The sequence below is a fragment of the Heterocephalus glaber genome, unplaced genomic scaffold (genome assembly GCF_053883595.1).
Source record: "Heterocephalus glaber isolate CG9 unplaced genomic scaffold, H.glaber_assembly_v1.0 deba00001610, whole genome shotgun sequence".
NCBI lineage: Eukaryota > Metazoa > Chordata > Mammalia > Rodentia > Bathyergidae > Heterocephalus > Heterocephalus glaber.
The window spans coordinates 38402620-38419876 of NW_028258381.1; the positions used below are offsets into that span (position 1 = coordinate 38402620).

At 44.1% G+C, this 17257-nt stretch overlaps 1 protein-coding gene and 1 pseudogene across 4 annotated transcripts in view; both read right to left on the reverse strand.

The window, feature by feature from the left end:
• The window catches only part of Usp42 (ubiquitin specific peptidase 42), a 39469-nt gene extending 24605 nt beyond the window's left edge, over positions 1–14864 (reverse strand). For 3 of the 4 annotated variants that reach the window (XR_015445321.1, XR_015445319.1, XM_004840446.4), the window contains exons 1-3: positions 7203–7336; positions 2717–2960; positions 387–587 (exon numbers count right to left, since the gene is read on the reverse strand). Coding sequence is in view for 1 of the 4 variants with exons in the window: in XM_004840446.4 (XP_004840503.1) it covers positions 387–587; positions 2717–2951 (436 nt within the window). In the remaining 3 variants the exon portion in view is untranslated. Of the gene's footprint in view, positions 1–386; positions 588–2716; positions 2961–7202; positions 7337–14840 lie in introns of those variants that run through there. The other variant, XR_015445320.1, reaches the window with a different exon arrangement.
• LOC147822709 (U2 spliceosomal RNA) lies at positions 13577–13719 on the reverse strand (annotated as a pseudogene).
• Positions 14865–17257: the final 2393 nt, after the last annotated feature.

A 17257-nucleotide genomic window follows, 5' to 3' on the forward strand; every position in this document is an offset into this window, starting at 1 on the left:
CACTATGTCACATTTTTAACAAGTATAAGAACTGGGAGGGTAGCTCAATGGTGCTGCACCTGCCTGGCATGTGTGAGATCCTGGATTCAATCCCCAACACAACAAAAATGAAAACAAAAACATTTTTAACAAATGTAGAAAACTAGGAGGGGGTTAGAAATGCTAAATGATGATAAAATAGGTTTCCTTTTAAATACTCACTTCCAGGTCAAATTAGATGCAATATGCTTCTTAGGCAAGCTAAGTACAAATCCTGGATTCTAAAAGAATAAACCAACTTCTTAATGATTACATAACTCGACTTAATTCTTTTTATTTCAGAAAGAAAAAAATGAGTAGGTTAGCATACCACAGTCCACAAACATACCACAGCATAGAATACTTACATGTCCTGGAGTGTTCGTGTGATAACATATAATTGGCAAGAGGTGGTGTGTATGTCAAACACTGCAATGCTGCATTGGCAAAACAAGTATTGCCCAAATTCTGAAGCCCAGCACCAACTCTTTGAGTTTTCTGCCACTTGAGATATATTTTCTCTGACGGAAAGAGAATTTCCTGTGGCGGAGCAATGCCATCACCTAGGGCTAGAAAAATAAACAGCAAAGATTTAAAAACAAAACTTGGCATGTTTCTAAAGCCAAATAAATCAAAATTCTAAACCTGTTTTATCACTGCCAGAAATACAGGGTTAGAAAGGGACATTTAAAAGACAACCTAGAACATGAGAAACTAAATGATTTAGTTTCTTCAATAAATAAACTGCAAACACAAAAAGTGGGGCAGTTTACAAATTAAAAGAAATTTCACAGACATATTCACAAATGCAAAGTGCAGACTCCATTTGGATGTTTCTTTCAATGACTAACTACTGAAAACAAATTATACAGCCAGGCATGATAGTGTGCACCCGCAGTCACAGCTACACAAGAGGCTGAGGCAGGAGAATTGCAAGTTTTAGGCCAGTCTGGACAAGTTATAATTTAACAAGATCCTGTTCTGAAAAAAAAAAAATAGCTCAGCACTTCCTGGGTTCAATCCCTGGTATTCTAGTACTGAAAAAAAATTATATGACAACCAGAGACATCTGAATATTGACTAGATTTTTAAGACATTTTTAACTTTTAAAAAGAATTCTACACATATACACACTAAAATATTTAGAAATGAAATATGAAATACTGGATTTGCTTTAAAATACTGGGGACAGGCTGGGGCTCAGCAGTTTCGTCGCCTGCTGCGCAAACACAAGGACCTGAGTTTGAGCCCCAGTACCAAAAAAAATAAAAATAAAAAATAAAATAAAATACTGGGGACAGGGTCAGTGGGTGAGCTGGCTGTAAGTTAATAAATGTCAAGACTGGCTGATGATTTCATGAGAGTTCATTATAACCAACAGAATATATAAAGTAACCCAATTCCCTTTAACATTTGTTTTGGATGGCTGTATTCAGTACCACCTCCATTCTTACCATCATAGCAGCTAAGCCTTCCCCAGGGGCCATAGTTTCCGTTCTAATGGTTGGTACTGATGCTGTCTCCATTTACCACTAAGAAAATAGGCTTTGAACCAGGCTGTTACTTTCAAGTGTACTACATACGTGTGTCCTAAAGAGGTTTGTATCTATTGTTAAGGCTTTTAAACAGATTACTAATAACTAAGCATGCTAAAAGAATGCAAGTGATGTTGAAGAAACTAATAGGAAAGTTCAAAATTACCAGGAGCAAAACTAATTGCTAGTTTCCTGGCGCTATGAAAGGCAAAGATGGCCTGTAGATGGTTCTCTATTTGAAGAGATATTAATGATTATTTAAGTAGGCTTTGGCTTGATGGGGAACAGAGAACAAAATTAGGAAAGGGAAAATGAATCTGTAAGACAAGGGTCCCTAAAAAGGGCAGAGTGAGGAATGTGAGCTAAGTCCTAAGGGAGAGAAAGGAAAGCCCCAGCAACATGACAGGAGCTGAAGCCTTGCAGAAAGATGGCCCGTGGGAAAGTCTTGATGGTGAAGCCAAAGGATCTTAAATCTCTATGTGTAACATTCAATTAAATTGTTTGTGTTTTGTGATGTAAGCTTCTCCTCCCACACACTCAACACCTTTAACAAACCATACTATCCATTCTCACACCACAATATCAAACTTACTCAGAGGACTCAAAACAATACTAAGGATCAAATTATTCTAAGGTGGACAACATTCCAATTAGGAACTAAGTCTAGTATTACCTTTCTTTGTATTTCAAATCTTCAATACTTTAAATCCAAGTCTTAAAAGTACCAATTAAAAGTGTCAATGTTTCATTTATCTGGATGAATTGTAACAAATGTGACTATGCTTACATTGTTTTAACAAATGTAACATTTATATTATCTGCTCTTTTCCAAAGACAGATACTGTATCTACTTAGGAAACTATAACTACTGGTTAACTGAAAATATAAAGCTTGCTCATCTCCATTCTCTCCAAGATAGTTTATCCTTCAAAACATTAGAAATAAAAAAACTGTTATTTTAGTAACTAAAAAATAATACCCTGTTGTGATACATGTTAATAATGAATGCTTACTCACTAAAGGAAAATAATTTCCATCAAATAATGCTGGCCACCCACATGGCACTAACTCTTACAAAATAAGGCCCTCTCTGAAACTACCAACCCACTGACAGCATTCATACAGGAGTTTCTGGCAATGATTAAAAAAAAAAAAAATAGTACCTTGATCCTTTTGTGGTGACGACTCTGATTTATCAGGTACAGCCGGATTTGAATAGACAGCACCAGGTACTGGTCCTAAAGAAAGTGTGTGATTGGGTATATCACTCAATGTAGGCTCGGCATTCCAGCTGGAACAGTCCGTTTCCATGTCTTCAGGTGAGGATGTGTTGGACCTGCTAGGCTGATTCTGACAGTCTGAGATGTGTAAGGCTGCAAGTTTTTCAGTTATGGACATTGTTCAACTCTGCAAAAGTCAAAAAGCACACATTTGTTTCACAAAGTGAGAAAAGTAATCTTTGGAATGTTTTGTATCCATTTTAAATTATTTTCAAACAAATCATCCAAGTAAAAAAACAAGAGTATTTTCTTTTTCTTTTTTTGCAGTGCTAGAGATTAAACCCAGGGTCTCACCCATGCCAGCCAAGCATTCTACCACTGAACTACAGCCTCAGCCCTCTACTACTTTTTAATAATTTTCTTGGGACATGTAGAATCATGCTAATCCAAAAATATCAATTTTTACTTCAAAATCTTTAATGAAGTCTTTCAATGCCTCCTAAAAGTATATTTGTTTATAATCAGACACTTCAATTTCTAATTTTAATTAATTAATTATTTTTTGGTACTGGGGATCGAACTCGGGATCTTGCGCTTTCGAGGCAGGTGCCAGAACCACTGAGCTAAATCCCCGGCCCTATTTCTAATTTTATATCTACTCATATTTACTAAGTACCTACTTGTATCTATCTATTTAACACTGGGAACTATTGCTAATAAACTATTACTACATGAAGAGAAAAACTAGCTTTGATTTTTTTGCTCAAAGTTCAAAATGAGAACAGGGCATGATGGTGCACGTCTATAATGGTAGCACCAAGGAGGCTGAGGCAGGAAAATCTCAAGTTTGAGGCCAGCCTGAGCTACACAGGGAATTCAAGGCCAGCCTGGATATGTAGTAAGACTCTGTCTCAACAAAAAGTACATTATACTCTTAAGAAATTATAATTATAGAAAGTCTCAAACATTTTTCTGAAAAGGTTCATTTATACAGTATTACAACTTTTTAAATAAAACTTGTAGGGCTTTGACATCAAACTTGAACACAAATACATGTTATAAAAGTACTTAATTACAATTTTCTCTCTAAATCCTATTTTAAAGCTACTAATTAAGCACTGTCCAGGGCATTGCACTGATGGACAAACATTAACTTGATTAATTTTCAGAATGAAACTATGAAAGATCTGACAAGAATCCACAGGGTCTATAAACTTGTTAGCAACTGGGACCAGGAGCGACCTGGCCTCCTCCGCGTTAGACCACCTTCAACAGAGTACTTAAAAGTGATGTTTCCTAGGGTGCCCAGGCAGCCAATCCAGGTACGCCACTATCGTGCAGAAAACACTGCATCCACAGCACCTGCCCTGACCCTAGACTTGACTCCCAGCACTCCCCATGTCAAGTCCCCACCACACTGAGTTCGTATTCCAGGCCCACTCTCTCTGGACTGTGCACATGCTATTCTTTTTTAAAATCTATTTCCCTCCCTGTCTTTCCCCCTCTGGCCAGTTAACATTTCTACTCAGTTTAGAGTTCATGTCCTCTGGGACACTTTCCTTGACAACTCCTTTCCCCTAAGATTGAGTTAGAAACTTCTCCTAAAAGCTCCTCCAGCACCCTTGTGCTGATTTCTATGGCAGCACTTCAGCATTTATTCTACAGCTATTTTACTTGGTGATCTCTAGCATGATATGTTTTTATTTCAGACTAGAGAACATATCATGTACATAAAAACATTTTAAAAAGTCATATGTTTTTATATTATGACCTGGTGTGGAGAAAACTTTTCACACATGTTCAACAAATAAATGAACAGAATTTCTGCAAACAGGGAATTAACTAGCATTTGCTTCTAGCACCAGCTTACGCTGAGTGACTTATATACAGCATCTCATTTAATCCTTTAAAAACTCTGCACTCCACATATACTCAAGTTTGAGCTGCCTTTAAAATACCCATATGCCGGGCATGGTGGCGCACACCTGTTATCCCAGCATTCGGGAGGCTGAGGCAGGAGGATCACCATGAGTTCGAGGCCACCCTGGGCTACACAGTGAGTTCAAGGTCAGCTTGAACTATCTCAAAAAATAAAACTGTCTCAAAAAATACCCATGGTATTTCCCACTTCAGCAAACATTACCATGAACTTGCTGCTCACAATAAGATTTTTTAAAAAGCATTACTTTTGTTCTTTATAATTTTTAATTAAGGCAATGTAGAAATACAAAAAATGTTAGATCTTAATAAACTAAAAAAAATTTAAATTTTTAACTGAAAATACATGACTCTCATTCAAGAAGAAAGTTTGAGTCTATCCTAATAAAGTTCACACTCTCCTCACCTAACCACCTAACAGCAGATACTATGGAAATGTGTGGGGACAGGTGTTAGAAAAGAGGAGAGGGCAGAGGAGAAGGAAAAGAAGGCCAAAATTAAGTAATAAAAAACATTAATCCAGCCTTATTTACGATAATATAAAATAGCAGCAAAGATCTTGATTTTCCTGAGATGAACATTACTTCCAGACAATGATTAACAAATTACCAAATAAAACCATTTTATTTGCTCCAGTAAAAGGAAAAAAAAACTTAAATGAAAAATAAATTTAAGGAAAACACAACTCATCAATAATCACATTAGTATTACAAGTTTGGGAATGCAAACCAAATTCATTCATTGCATATTCAGCCAATAAAATCTTACTCTAAAACCATCAGGTATCAAACTAGACTCCATCTGCCTTTCTTATAGCCAATGTTAAGATTCAAATAGTTCCATGTTCTTTACTGTCAGTAAAGCTTCTAAATACTACTGCTATAAATATCAAGACTTTTAAACAACTACTCCAATGAAAAGTTTAACATTCCTCTCAGCACCTCCTAAAGATATAGTTACCAGGGCATGTTAAAAAAAACAGGAACATGAATCAAAGTTTGATGCATGTGTAAGAATGAGACAAATCAACTTCACAAATGTTTCCTTTGCTTTAAGTGCAATCTTTTACTCAACAGCCTTAAAACTCCTAGTCCCTTACACACGGGTAATTTTCTCTTATGGTGACCAAATGCTAAGAATGCATTATTTTTGTTGTTTTTAAAAGAGTATCACTATTTAAACATTGTGGCACTCCACCTGCACTAAAGTACACATCAACATATTTAAACAGAAATTGTTACATTCCAGTTCTTCATAAACAATGTAATCCAGGTTCTTGTACCATTTCGATTTTGAGACACACACGTTTTAAAAGGACACAGCCTTGATTTTAATTATAGTTAAGTAAACAAAAAATGATTAGCCTTAAACCTTTACAAAGCAAATACTGTAGCAATGATTCAATGATTTAGAAAAGAAAGTGAAACTGATCCTAAGTAAAAACAAATAAGTGAAGCTGATTATTCATAAATCCTATGCACTTTGAATGAGTAGCACAGTAAAAAGTGAATTATTTGTATTCCAAAAACATGCATGAAAGCCTGCAATACTGTTGCTCTTCTGAAAAAGAGGCGGTAACTAAACAGTTTTTCAACCACTTTCACTGTTACAGGAGTGTATTTACTTGAAATAACCAACATGTTTTCTCATAAACAAGACCCCCCCCCTCGCAAACATAAAAGAGCAATTCAACAAAAGTAATCTCAACAGCATTCATTAGAGGTTAAAGTCCTGGATGATAAAACTTCCGTCCGTCAAATTTTCATTTCAAACATCTGAAACTGATGCTCCTCCCCACGCCCCGCAGCCTCCTTTCTGGTAAGTTGGCTCTTCCTGCCCCAAAAATAAAGAGCGCGAGAGAGGCACACATGCTTTTAGCCGCCAGCTCGCCTGTCCGCCTGCCTCCCCTCAGTGCTCGCCTCGCCCGGCGTGGGTAGCTCGGACAACCAGGCGTGGACCCAGGTGGGCGACCCCGCGCGAGCCGCCGGGCAGGGAGCGCCCCGGGTGGGAGTTTGCCCCGGGTAGCCGAGGTGGGGGCGGGGAGACCAGCCCGGGATCGGAGGCGGGAGGTGGCAGCCACGCTGGGGGGCGGCGGCGGGCGGCGGCCAGCACACGCCCACCCCGGCCAGCAGCCCCGAGCCCGCAGGGCCACCTCGCAGCAGCCCGCTATCCCGCGGACTCGCGGGCCAAGGGACTAGCTGGGGCCCGCGGGGGTGGGAGCGCCGTCTACGGCAACCGGGGGTCCGGCCTCCCCGAGCCCCCCGGGGCTCGCCCGCCCGCCGCCCCTTCCTCCGCGGCCTGGCCCGTGCGGACGGCAGCGGGCTTGTTCCCGGCGCGGCAGGGTCCCGGGCAGCCCGCGGCTGCGGAGGGGGTGGCGGGCGAGGGGCTGCGCCGGGTGAGAGGCGGCCGGGCCGGCTGCGGCCGAGACGAGCGGGGCGCGCGCCGGGTCCCATGCTGGCCTTCGGCAGGCGGGAAGGAGGCGGGCGCTTACCTGACCCGGCCCGGCGCTCGCGCCATCCCCCCTTGGCGGCCGCCGCCGCCGCCGCCGCCTCCGCCGCCGCACACAGCCCAGCCGCCCGGCGGGGGACAATGACGTGCCTCCATCCGGGCACCGCCGCCGCCGCCGCCTCCGGGTCAGCGCCGCGCCCGTAGCGCCCCCGCCGGGCCGCCAGGGGGCGCGCCAGGGCCGCGCCTGCACGCGCCGCCGCCGCCCAGGCGCCGTTGTAAAAGAGGTGCGGCGCGCAGCTAACGGGCCCGGCGAGCGCGGGAGGGGCCGTCCTTGAAGGGCGGCGGGCGCAAGCGTGGTTTCGCGCGTCAGCAGAGCGCCGACCGCCAGCTGAAGGAGCGCACTGATTGGCTGAGCGAGCGGCGGCGCAGGGCAGAAGAGGCCCTTCCGCCTGGCGCTCCGGGGACTAGACTGCGGCGGCCTTTGCTCCGGTCCCCCCTGCGAGCTGGGACGCTGGAGTCCCACCACCCAGAGAGCAACAGGGTGGGTGCAAACCTCTTCCCATTCGTGCGCTTTGCCCTGCGCGAATGTGGTGTGCAACCCTCGGCCTTGAGGTCCGCGGGACCCCGCGGCTGTCCATCAGACTGCACGCAGTGTTCCAGGAAGGGGAGCGTCTTGAAAATGGCTCTGGAAAGGCTGCAGTGTTTGAGGGCAAGTGGACCGGCTATTGCATCCCCGTACTAGAGTCATACTTCCGATCACTTACTGGTCGTTGACTACGAGGTCCAACAGAGCAAATGGTTCATCCTCACCTCTCCCTTCCATAACCTCCGCCTCCTGCTTCCTGCGCCTCCTGACCCCTGCGTTTCCTGCCTGCTTTGATTAAGGCTATGGCGCTTAGCTGAGTCTCCCTCTCTGCATTTTGCCCTCCCTAGATGACCCAGCCTCTTTCCCTGAACTCATATCCGCTTGCCCACCCCAGGGGATGTAGTTCCGACCCCAGGTTATCCTTCACTCTCCTCAAGCCCATTCTGACAGTCTCCTCTCTTTCTCTGATACTCTGATTCTCTCATGGTCTGGATAAGATGGTCTTTCAGAACCACAAATCAGTCTTCAGAAACTTCCTCTGCCCAAAGAAAAGTGTAAACTCCTCAGTCTGAAATTGAAAGGGTCAAGTTTCCTTTTTTCTTTTACGTGTTCGAGCCATAAACAGACTTTCCTACAAACCGCAGCACCATGCCGCACCGCACTCCTACACGTGCTGATAGAAAGTCTATCCATTCCTCCCTCTCCCACACAGCCCTTTGTGAGGCCCCACTCATTACTTCCTCTATAGACTGCTTTTAGAATATCAAATAGTATTTGAAGCAGAAGTACTTTAAGGAAACAGGGAGAAGTGAATTCCAGTCCTCCAGTGTTCAGTGTCCACTTTCAGAATTAACATCACAACTTTCTTCTTGATAAAGAATGTTTATGGAATTTCTCCTTCACAGCCCTTTCAACATTAAGATATTTTTGAGAAGAGATCAGCCATAGGAATGGACTCAGTAACTTCCTTCCCTTTTCCAAACAACTCTCAGATGATTAAACCCAAATGCTAAAAACTGGATCCAAATCCTTGATATTTATCTGAGCTTTGTGATATTCAAAATGCTTCTCAGGGCTGGGGATTTAGCTCAGTGGTTTCACTGCCTGCTGCACAAGCACAAGGACCCGAGTTCGATCCCCAATACCAAAAAAACCACACCAAAATGCTTCCCTTGGAAGTCACATTAGAAGTTTGGCTTTTAATTTCACTTTACATTTCACAGTCTATTGACAAATTGCCCCTTCCACCATCTCCTTAAACTCATTATCAGGGTGCTTGAGCAGATTGGGTAAGAAAAAGAATTCTTTAATCATCCCTTGGAATTTCCACTCAGGCTCTTGGAGAGGAAGTTGCACTTCCCCACTCTACCTTCTCCATGACCTCAAAGCAAACAAAAGAGATCCTTTTCTGAGTGCCACTTTTGGCAAACTGACAAGAAGAGAGAAGTTAAAAGAATATGAAATCCCTGCCTTCAAATGGCTGGATCTTTGGTTGAGATAGTTGGCAAACTTGTCCCAGAAACTTGCTATACTCCAGAGGAGACCTTAAAGTAACTTTTGTTTGGAGAAAATTTCACTTTGCCTCTGTTCTTACAAGCTGTGTGACTTACAGAAATCACTCAGCCTGTCTCCATTACCAACACTCTCATGTGCCAAGTGTCCCCACATCCTCCCAGGTAATCAAAGAGCAACAGATGTCAAAGATGGATGAATTAGTTTTTCTGAGGACTTCCAGATACCAGGGAGCTGTAGTAGACGCTGTTAACTCCCTACCCAGATCCTTTCTGCTGGCTGCCTGGTCCATCCCCTCTCACCTGCTCTGAGTTGTGGCCGCTAATAACCCACAGAAGGCCCTTTCTCTCGAAGGCAGCCTGATATCCCACTGAGACCATACTCTTCCTTGAGTCTTCTCTCCCCTCACCTCTCATTACCCCTTTCCCCGGAACTCTCTCACAGTATACCATAAACACCTAATTCTGCCTCAAGCCCTACTTCTAGGAAGCCTGGCTAAACACAGTACCAGGAATGGTTCTTAGGAGAGTATAAACATAAGATTCCAAGTAGTAAGTGGGATACTAATAGTTGCTCCCACTTGAGAGAAACTATGGCCAGATGTGGGTAAAAAGGGGTGTGGTGGCCTATTCTGTCTGATTTTTTTTTTTTTTTTTTTTTTTGGTACCGGGGATCAAACTCGAGACCTTGCGCTTGCAAGGCAGGCGCTGGAACCACTGAGCTAAATCCCCAGCCCTCTCTGATGTTTGAAGATGTGGGGGGGACTGGTAATTAGAACTGTGAGATTGAGTATTTGTGTATTTTTGGTTTTTGGTTTTTTTGGTACCGGTGATCGAACTCGGGTCCTTGCGCTTGCGCAGTAGGCAGCAAAACCACTGAGCTAAATCCCCAGCCGTATTTGTGTATTTTTAAAAAGGGGGAATTGACAAGCTTCAGGCAATTGGTCAGTAATATAAAGCAAAGTGTGAAAGCGAGAGACCCTTCTACTCTACCCATTCTAACTGTTGTCACCTATAGTCAGAGGTCAGGCAGCCCTGAGGACCAGGCTCAGGACTTACTTCAAAAGGAGCAGAACTTTAGGAAAAATTGAATTCTCAGCCATAATCAGGCTCCAACATGTCAGGGCTCTGGTAAGAGGAGACCCAAGACTAACAATGAGAATCTAGTATCAGTGAGACTTCAGGCACTCCTGCTTGTTGGAGACTGTGGCTACCACCCCAAAGTCTATGCACACAGCTCAGATGAGGCAGATTCTCTACAAGACAGTGTATTCTTTCTGCCTCTGTATGGCTCCTGGCGACCAGATCATTCACTAAGATCAGGTCCCAGTATGACCTGACAGGAAATACCAGGTCTGCTAGGGGAGGAATGAAACTATAAATTGAAGAAGCTACAGAATCATGCTCATATATACCGGCAGGAACTGCAAATAAGACTGGGAATGGATCCCAAGAAGGCTAGAGGACGGGGCAGAGGCAGGCAAGTAGATGAGAGAGTTGGTAGAAATATGGGCATTGTCCTATATTACAGATATAACCCTTCTGACAAGGGTCCTGGTTCTGATGCACCATTGCACAGGTGCCCGTTCTGTGAAGCTGAGATACCATGACTTTGTTGGTATATAGTGGCAGAAGGAAGCAGTGGGCTCAGGGAAGTGGACATGCTAAAACAAGTGCTACCCGCTGACTGTATTCCTTGACAAGGCCTGGGAGACACTGTTTATCATGACCACGGGGTAGGGACAGGGAGTGCAGGGAAGGCACCACCAGCTTTGTTGAGAAACAGTGACTCATGGTTGTGGTTGTCATCTGTGGGGCAGGGTTGAGACTAGGGGATGCCATTACAGAACTGGGCTCCCCTGTGGCAAGGAGAGGAGGATGATAGGATCCTGGAGTAACAGAAGCCAGGTGGCAGCACTTGCTCAGCAGAAGCAAAGTGAGCATGCTTGCTGCTAGGGCATCAGTGACAGTAGTAACTGACTTTCAGGGGTCCACAGAGATGGCTGCTAACTAGATCATGGGGAAGATGGCAGGCAGTCAACAAAAGCACAATGCCTAGGTCATTGAAGGATGCATACCTTCCTATATAAAATCTGGATGCACAGTAGACCAATCAGCTGTTTAAGTGGAAAGAAATAGTCACCTGCCAGGTTTCCCTGAACTGAGTCACTTCTCAGGTCCAAACACCCATTCAGTAAAGGAGAAGCCAGAGCTAGGCCACATATTCACTGTAGTGATTGTCCAAATTTGTCTCCAAAGAACTCTGGCCATTTAATTTACTCAGGAACCATCCACTAGGAAAAGGGGACTACTCTGGTATCTCTAGGATTTTGGTTACAGAGTCCATGATAATGCAGACAGATGGGGATCTTAAACGCCTCCAGGGCTCCCTTATTGCGAGGGGTCAGGTGATACACTGAGTCCACTGGGTCATTATCTGGTTCCCAAATGCAGTATTCAAATAATCATACGTAGGAGTTGCCAGAAAACACACAGAGACTCAGAGAATATGAGCTACTGAAGTAGGGAAAGGCAAGTGGAAGCCCTGAAGAACTCCGTCAAAGAGAGTAACACTTGGGTGAAGGGCACAGAATGGTGCCACCCTCAGGATTGTACAGGATGGAAGGCTGGGAATTTCCACTATTTTCCCAGTTAATCACCAGTGTGGCTGCTGCAAATACTGAATGGATCAAGGAGGGTGACAGTGCATTAATGCAGATGTAATCAAGGCCTATCTTAATTCTGCCACTACCCATTCCATCCATTTATGGTCTATAGCCAGAATGGAGAAGGACTTAGAATCTTAGTCAACCCTTAAACCAGACCCTTTACCTCTTGTAGATTTTACTCATAATCACTATGAACAAAGAAGAAATAATAGAAATGCCTAAACATAGATTAGCCACAAAACATATCCCAAAGAAGTGCCTATCATATTTTACCACAGAAAAAGGAAAGGGAGGCAAGGAAGGAGAGAGGAGAGAGAGAGGGAAGAGTACCTTCCTTGCACTAATTTAATTTAATTCATCAGAGCAAATAATAATAATTAACACCCCTCCCCCCAACCAACAGAAAACATTAAAGCCTGAAAATTCTCAAGGCAGGTTTTAGTTGTCTTCTGAGGAGCACGGTCTCCTGAAGGTAGCCTGAAGCTGAACAGTACCTGCCCCCAATCTAAGACCCCTAGCTGCTCCTTATGGATTCCCAAAATATTAATTTGGAACTCAGAATGTGCCATGCATTGGAGATGCTATACCTACTTTGCAGAGACTTATTTTTGGGAATCCAGAGCTATGCATAATTGGCTATCCACAATATCACCATGCTTCAAAGGAGGAAATAATAGTAGGAACCAGTGGGCAGACTAACCCTGAAGTGAATGGCGCTCAGGAAAGGTTTTGCAAACGAGAGGTAGCACTTGAGACGGGGCCTTGAGGATTAAGTAGATTTTTTTTTCCCCAGGAAAATAAAGGCTGCCGGCATTTCAGGACCAAATGCCAACTGGAAGCAGTGTATTTCTCAGAATTCCATCGCCCTTGGATTTTGTGAGATGTGCAGAAATGAAGATTAATAATTCAATTGACAACAAAGACAAGGTTCAGCAGGTAGTATGATTCAGTAATTCAGGGTTGCAAAGGAGAAAGGAAAGATAGATGTAAGTCTGACTGGCTGGCTGCACTTATAAGGAAAAATATCACTTCCTAATTCACAAACAAGAGTGGGTGCTATCTTAAACACTGATTAAATGCAGTTCTGGAAGTTTTCCCACTAACTCATGACCATCAAACCAAGCTATTTCTATCTGAAAGGAGACAAAATGACCTTTATTTGCATGTTATACATCTATTTGTGAAAAAGAGAACATGAGTACTTCATATGTGACTGGCTTACCTGAGGAACTAAATTTTAAATCTTATTTATTATAGGAAAATGGTTGTTTAAAGGAGATTAAAAACTCAATTTAATACAAATATACTTAATGCCATTGAACTGTACATTTAAAAATGGTTAAGATGTCAGATCCTATATGTATTACCACAGTAAAAAAAATCCTGGGAGGCCCCGGGATTTAGCTGAGTGGTTTTCCACCTGCTGCACAAGCACAAGGACCCGAGTTCAATCCCTGGTACCAAAAAAGTCCTGGGAAGGGCCAGGGATTTAGCTCAGTGGTTCTGGTGCCTGCCTTGCAAGCTCAAGGTCCTGAGTTCAATCCCCTGTACCAAAAAAACCAAAAAGAAAAAATCCTGGGAGTCTGAGGCATTAGGATCAAAACTTTGAGCCAGGGTTATAGCTCAGTGGCACCATGCCTGCCTCCCAAGCACAAGGTCCTGAGCTTGATCCCCAGTACCAAAAAAAAAAAAGGATCAAAACTTTGAGCTTACCCTGGACAATTTAATAACTTAACAAGACACTATAATATATATATACTACACTTGATCTTAGCCAAAAGGCCGAGAAGGGATATATAATATATGTATGGCTTGGGATGTAGCTTAATGCAAAGACATTGGGCTCCTCATACTGAACATAAATATTCCCATACTACCAGTATCTATAAAAAACAATGAAAATAATCTTAATCAGAAATCAGAGGTGCAGAGAGGGGAGGCAAAAACAGAGCAGGGGGAGGAGAGTGAGTATTATGGTCTGAAGTGTGTAATGGGAAAACTATGTCCTAACACTTAGGATCACATCAGAGAATGTGACCTTATCTGGACAGAGGGACCTTACAGAGGTAACCAACTTAACATCTTTAGGGTGAGTTCTAATTCAATGACTGGTGTCTCCAAGGGAAAGGGAAATTTGGACACATGACCACAGGAACAAGTCCATGTGAAGGTCAAGGAAGAAATCAAGGCACCTACAGGCCTGCATGTGTCAATGGTGCTTTTTATGTTCTGTATTTTGTGTTGTTTAGATATCTTATGCAGCATGTTGGCCTGGGAGAAATTCCCTCTCCTATGTGTAGCTGATTTTTCTGGATAGTAAAGGGCCGCTCCCAACACACGAATTTCCTATAAAAACCAACCAACCCAGGGTCTGATCTCAACCACTTACCTATCTAGATAGTTCTCTAATATTTCCCCTCCCCTAAACCATCCGGGCCCAAGTGCAAACATCTAGAGACATCCCGATAACCAAAGCCCAGTGAAATTATTGCAGCCTGACGTTTTTAGCTACTTACTCTGATCTGGCTTGCTTTACCTTCACAGACCCAATGAAGGCTGTCATTCAGGTTCCCGTGCATTCTCATCTTCTCCCATGTCACCCAAACCAGATGCTTTTGCTTGGTTCTACCTGGCAAGGGCAACCTCCTTCCTGAGACCTGGTGTTACATAAGTGTCTTCTTCCCAGTGCTCGCTGTTCTCCCATCTTTGGAACACAAACTCCCATCATCCTATCTCTGTGTCTACACTCTTTGAACGCCGCAGATTTGATAGATTTGGGGTATGAGAAAACAGAGCGTGGCAAGCCAAGTGTCTCACTCACCATAAGGAGTAGTGACAGAAATTGCACACTCAAAAGAATCTCACTAAAGTAGGGAAACTCAAGGGGTGAAGGCCAATGAGGGGCCCTGCCTTACCAGGATCGGAGGTCTTTAGATCTCACCGATATTGATCAGTGGTGGTGGCAACAAAAATTCCTAGGAGCAAAGATGAGGGATTGTTGTTAGGAAAGGATATTTGTGCCAGCTAACACTTGAGAGATGGCTATGTCCCAGGAATCTCTTCTCAATGTTTTAGACATGCCCTTTACTATTCCCCACAGGCCTATGGAGCAGATGCCATTATTACTGTCATTTTACAGACTAGAGGTGAAGTATGTTGCTGACAATCAGAACACTGCTGGTGAATGGAAGGATTTTCTAGGCAAATGGGCTTGGCCCTGATGATGGTAAAGGAGCAGGGTGCATGTAGTTCTGGGTGCCAGGAGCTCCCAGGTGCTGTGGAGGGAGTGGGAGGACATAGGTCCAGCTCACCTCAGTAGCTGAGACATGGAAAGCTGTCAACGAGAGACAGTTGGTTCTGCTGCCTTCTGGTGAAAACTATGGTTTGGCTAGTGAAAAATACTCTGATCTGTAAAGAGGACTCAATTCAACTGTAAGTTATCTATGCTTTCTTTCTTTGAAAAAAGCTTGCACTTGCACTCACCTAGGTCTTCCTGCATTCCATGATACCCCCCTTGTGCTCCCTTGTATGGGCAACTTCCTCTCTGAGACCGGGAAGCAGATAAACGTCTTCCTTCCAAGCCTCACTTGTGTCCCCTTCTAGGGCTGCAAACTCTTTCTCATCCTATCTCCGACATGTATACTGTTAGAACACTGCAGGTTTCATGGACTGCGGTGGTGAGAAAATAGGGGAAAAGCTAAGCCGAGTGTCTCACTCGCCTTAAGGAGTTGATGACAAAAATTGCACCCTCACAAGAACCTCCACAACGGGAGACTCAAGGGGTGAAGGCCCTGAGGGGCCCTGCCCACCAGCGTCAGAGACCCGCTGACCTAGGATGGCTCTGTCCCAGGTGTCTCTCCTCAATGTTTCAGACATGCCCTTTACTGTTCTCCACAGGACTATGGAGTCATGCCATTACTACTTCCATTTTACAAGTTAGAGGGGAATTAATTGCATTGCTCAAAATCCAATAATTAGTATCTTTAAAACACACATTCTTCACAGGGCTGGAAGGATTTTCTAGGCCAATTGGCTCGGCCCTGACTGGTGGTGAAGGGACAGACTGCACTTTCAGGTGGCAAGAGCCCCAGGGGTCCTGTGGGAAGGGTGTTGGACAAGTGGGTCTAGGTCACCTCAGAGGCTGAAAAATGGAAAGTCAAAGACAACAGTCGGTTCTGCTGGCTTCAGGGGAGAACTATAGTTGATCTAGGGAAGGATACTCTGAACTGTAAAGATGACCCAATGGTTATTTATCTATAATACCCTTTTCTAGAAACATACTTCCATTCACCTAGGGTTGTCTCTGCCCATCAGGAAGACAACAAAGGCTGCCTGCCAAAGACTGCCTGCCCTCCGTGAACTTTCAAGCTGCTTATGGAAAGCAGGTAATCAATAAGTGACATCCCCAAGGAAGAGATCCTGGGGGAAACAGTGGAATGGTGCAGGGTGGAGGATGGGAGAGTGCCTATTACTTTCTGTATTGTGTGATGTTTGGATGTCTAAAAACATCTTGCTGCAGGCCTGGGGGCATAGCTTAGCAGTGCAGTGCCTGCCTGGCAAGCTCGAGGCCCTGAGTTTGATTCCTGGTACAAAACAAAACAAAACAAAAAATACCTCGCTGTCCTGGAAGATACAACCTTCCCAGCACTCACCAATTCTTCCAAGCACCAAAAATCCCACCACAGGCATGTCCTTCCTATACAAACAAACCTTTCCTGAATCTATACTCCCAACACCTTCCTTATCTACTGTTCTCACACAAGATATTCCACTGATATTTCCCCTCCTCTAAAGCATCTGGGGCCTAGTGCTACCATCTTGTGACCTTCCCAACAAACAATGCTGAGCAAATTCCAATTTGCCATTTCTGAACTGCTGGCTCTGCTCTGCCTTGCTGTGCCTTCAGAAAGCCCAATAAAGGCTCTGGCTCAACCTCTCCATTCGCATCGTCTACCATGTAAATTAAACCAGATGTTTCTCTTTCGTTCTATCTGGCATGGGCAACCTCTTCTCTGAGACTTAGAAGTAGCTAAATGTCTTTCCCAAGCCTCCTTCTTGTCCCCTGCTGGGCCTGCAAACTCTCATCCTATCTCTGACATCTGCACTGTTAGAACACTGCAGTTTTCATGCACCAGGGCTGTGAGAAAACAGGAGAGAAGGAAAGCCAAGTGTCTCACTCACCTTAAGGAGTTGATGACAAAATCTGCACCCTCAGAAGAACTTCCACAACGGGAGACTCAAGGGGAGAAGGCCCTGAGGGGGCCCTGCGCACCAGGGTCAGAGACCCTCTGACCTAGGATGGATGTCGGTCAGTGGTAGTGGCAGGAATCAC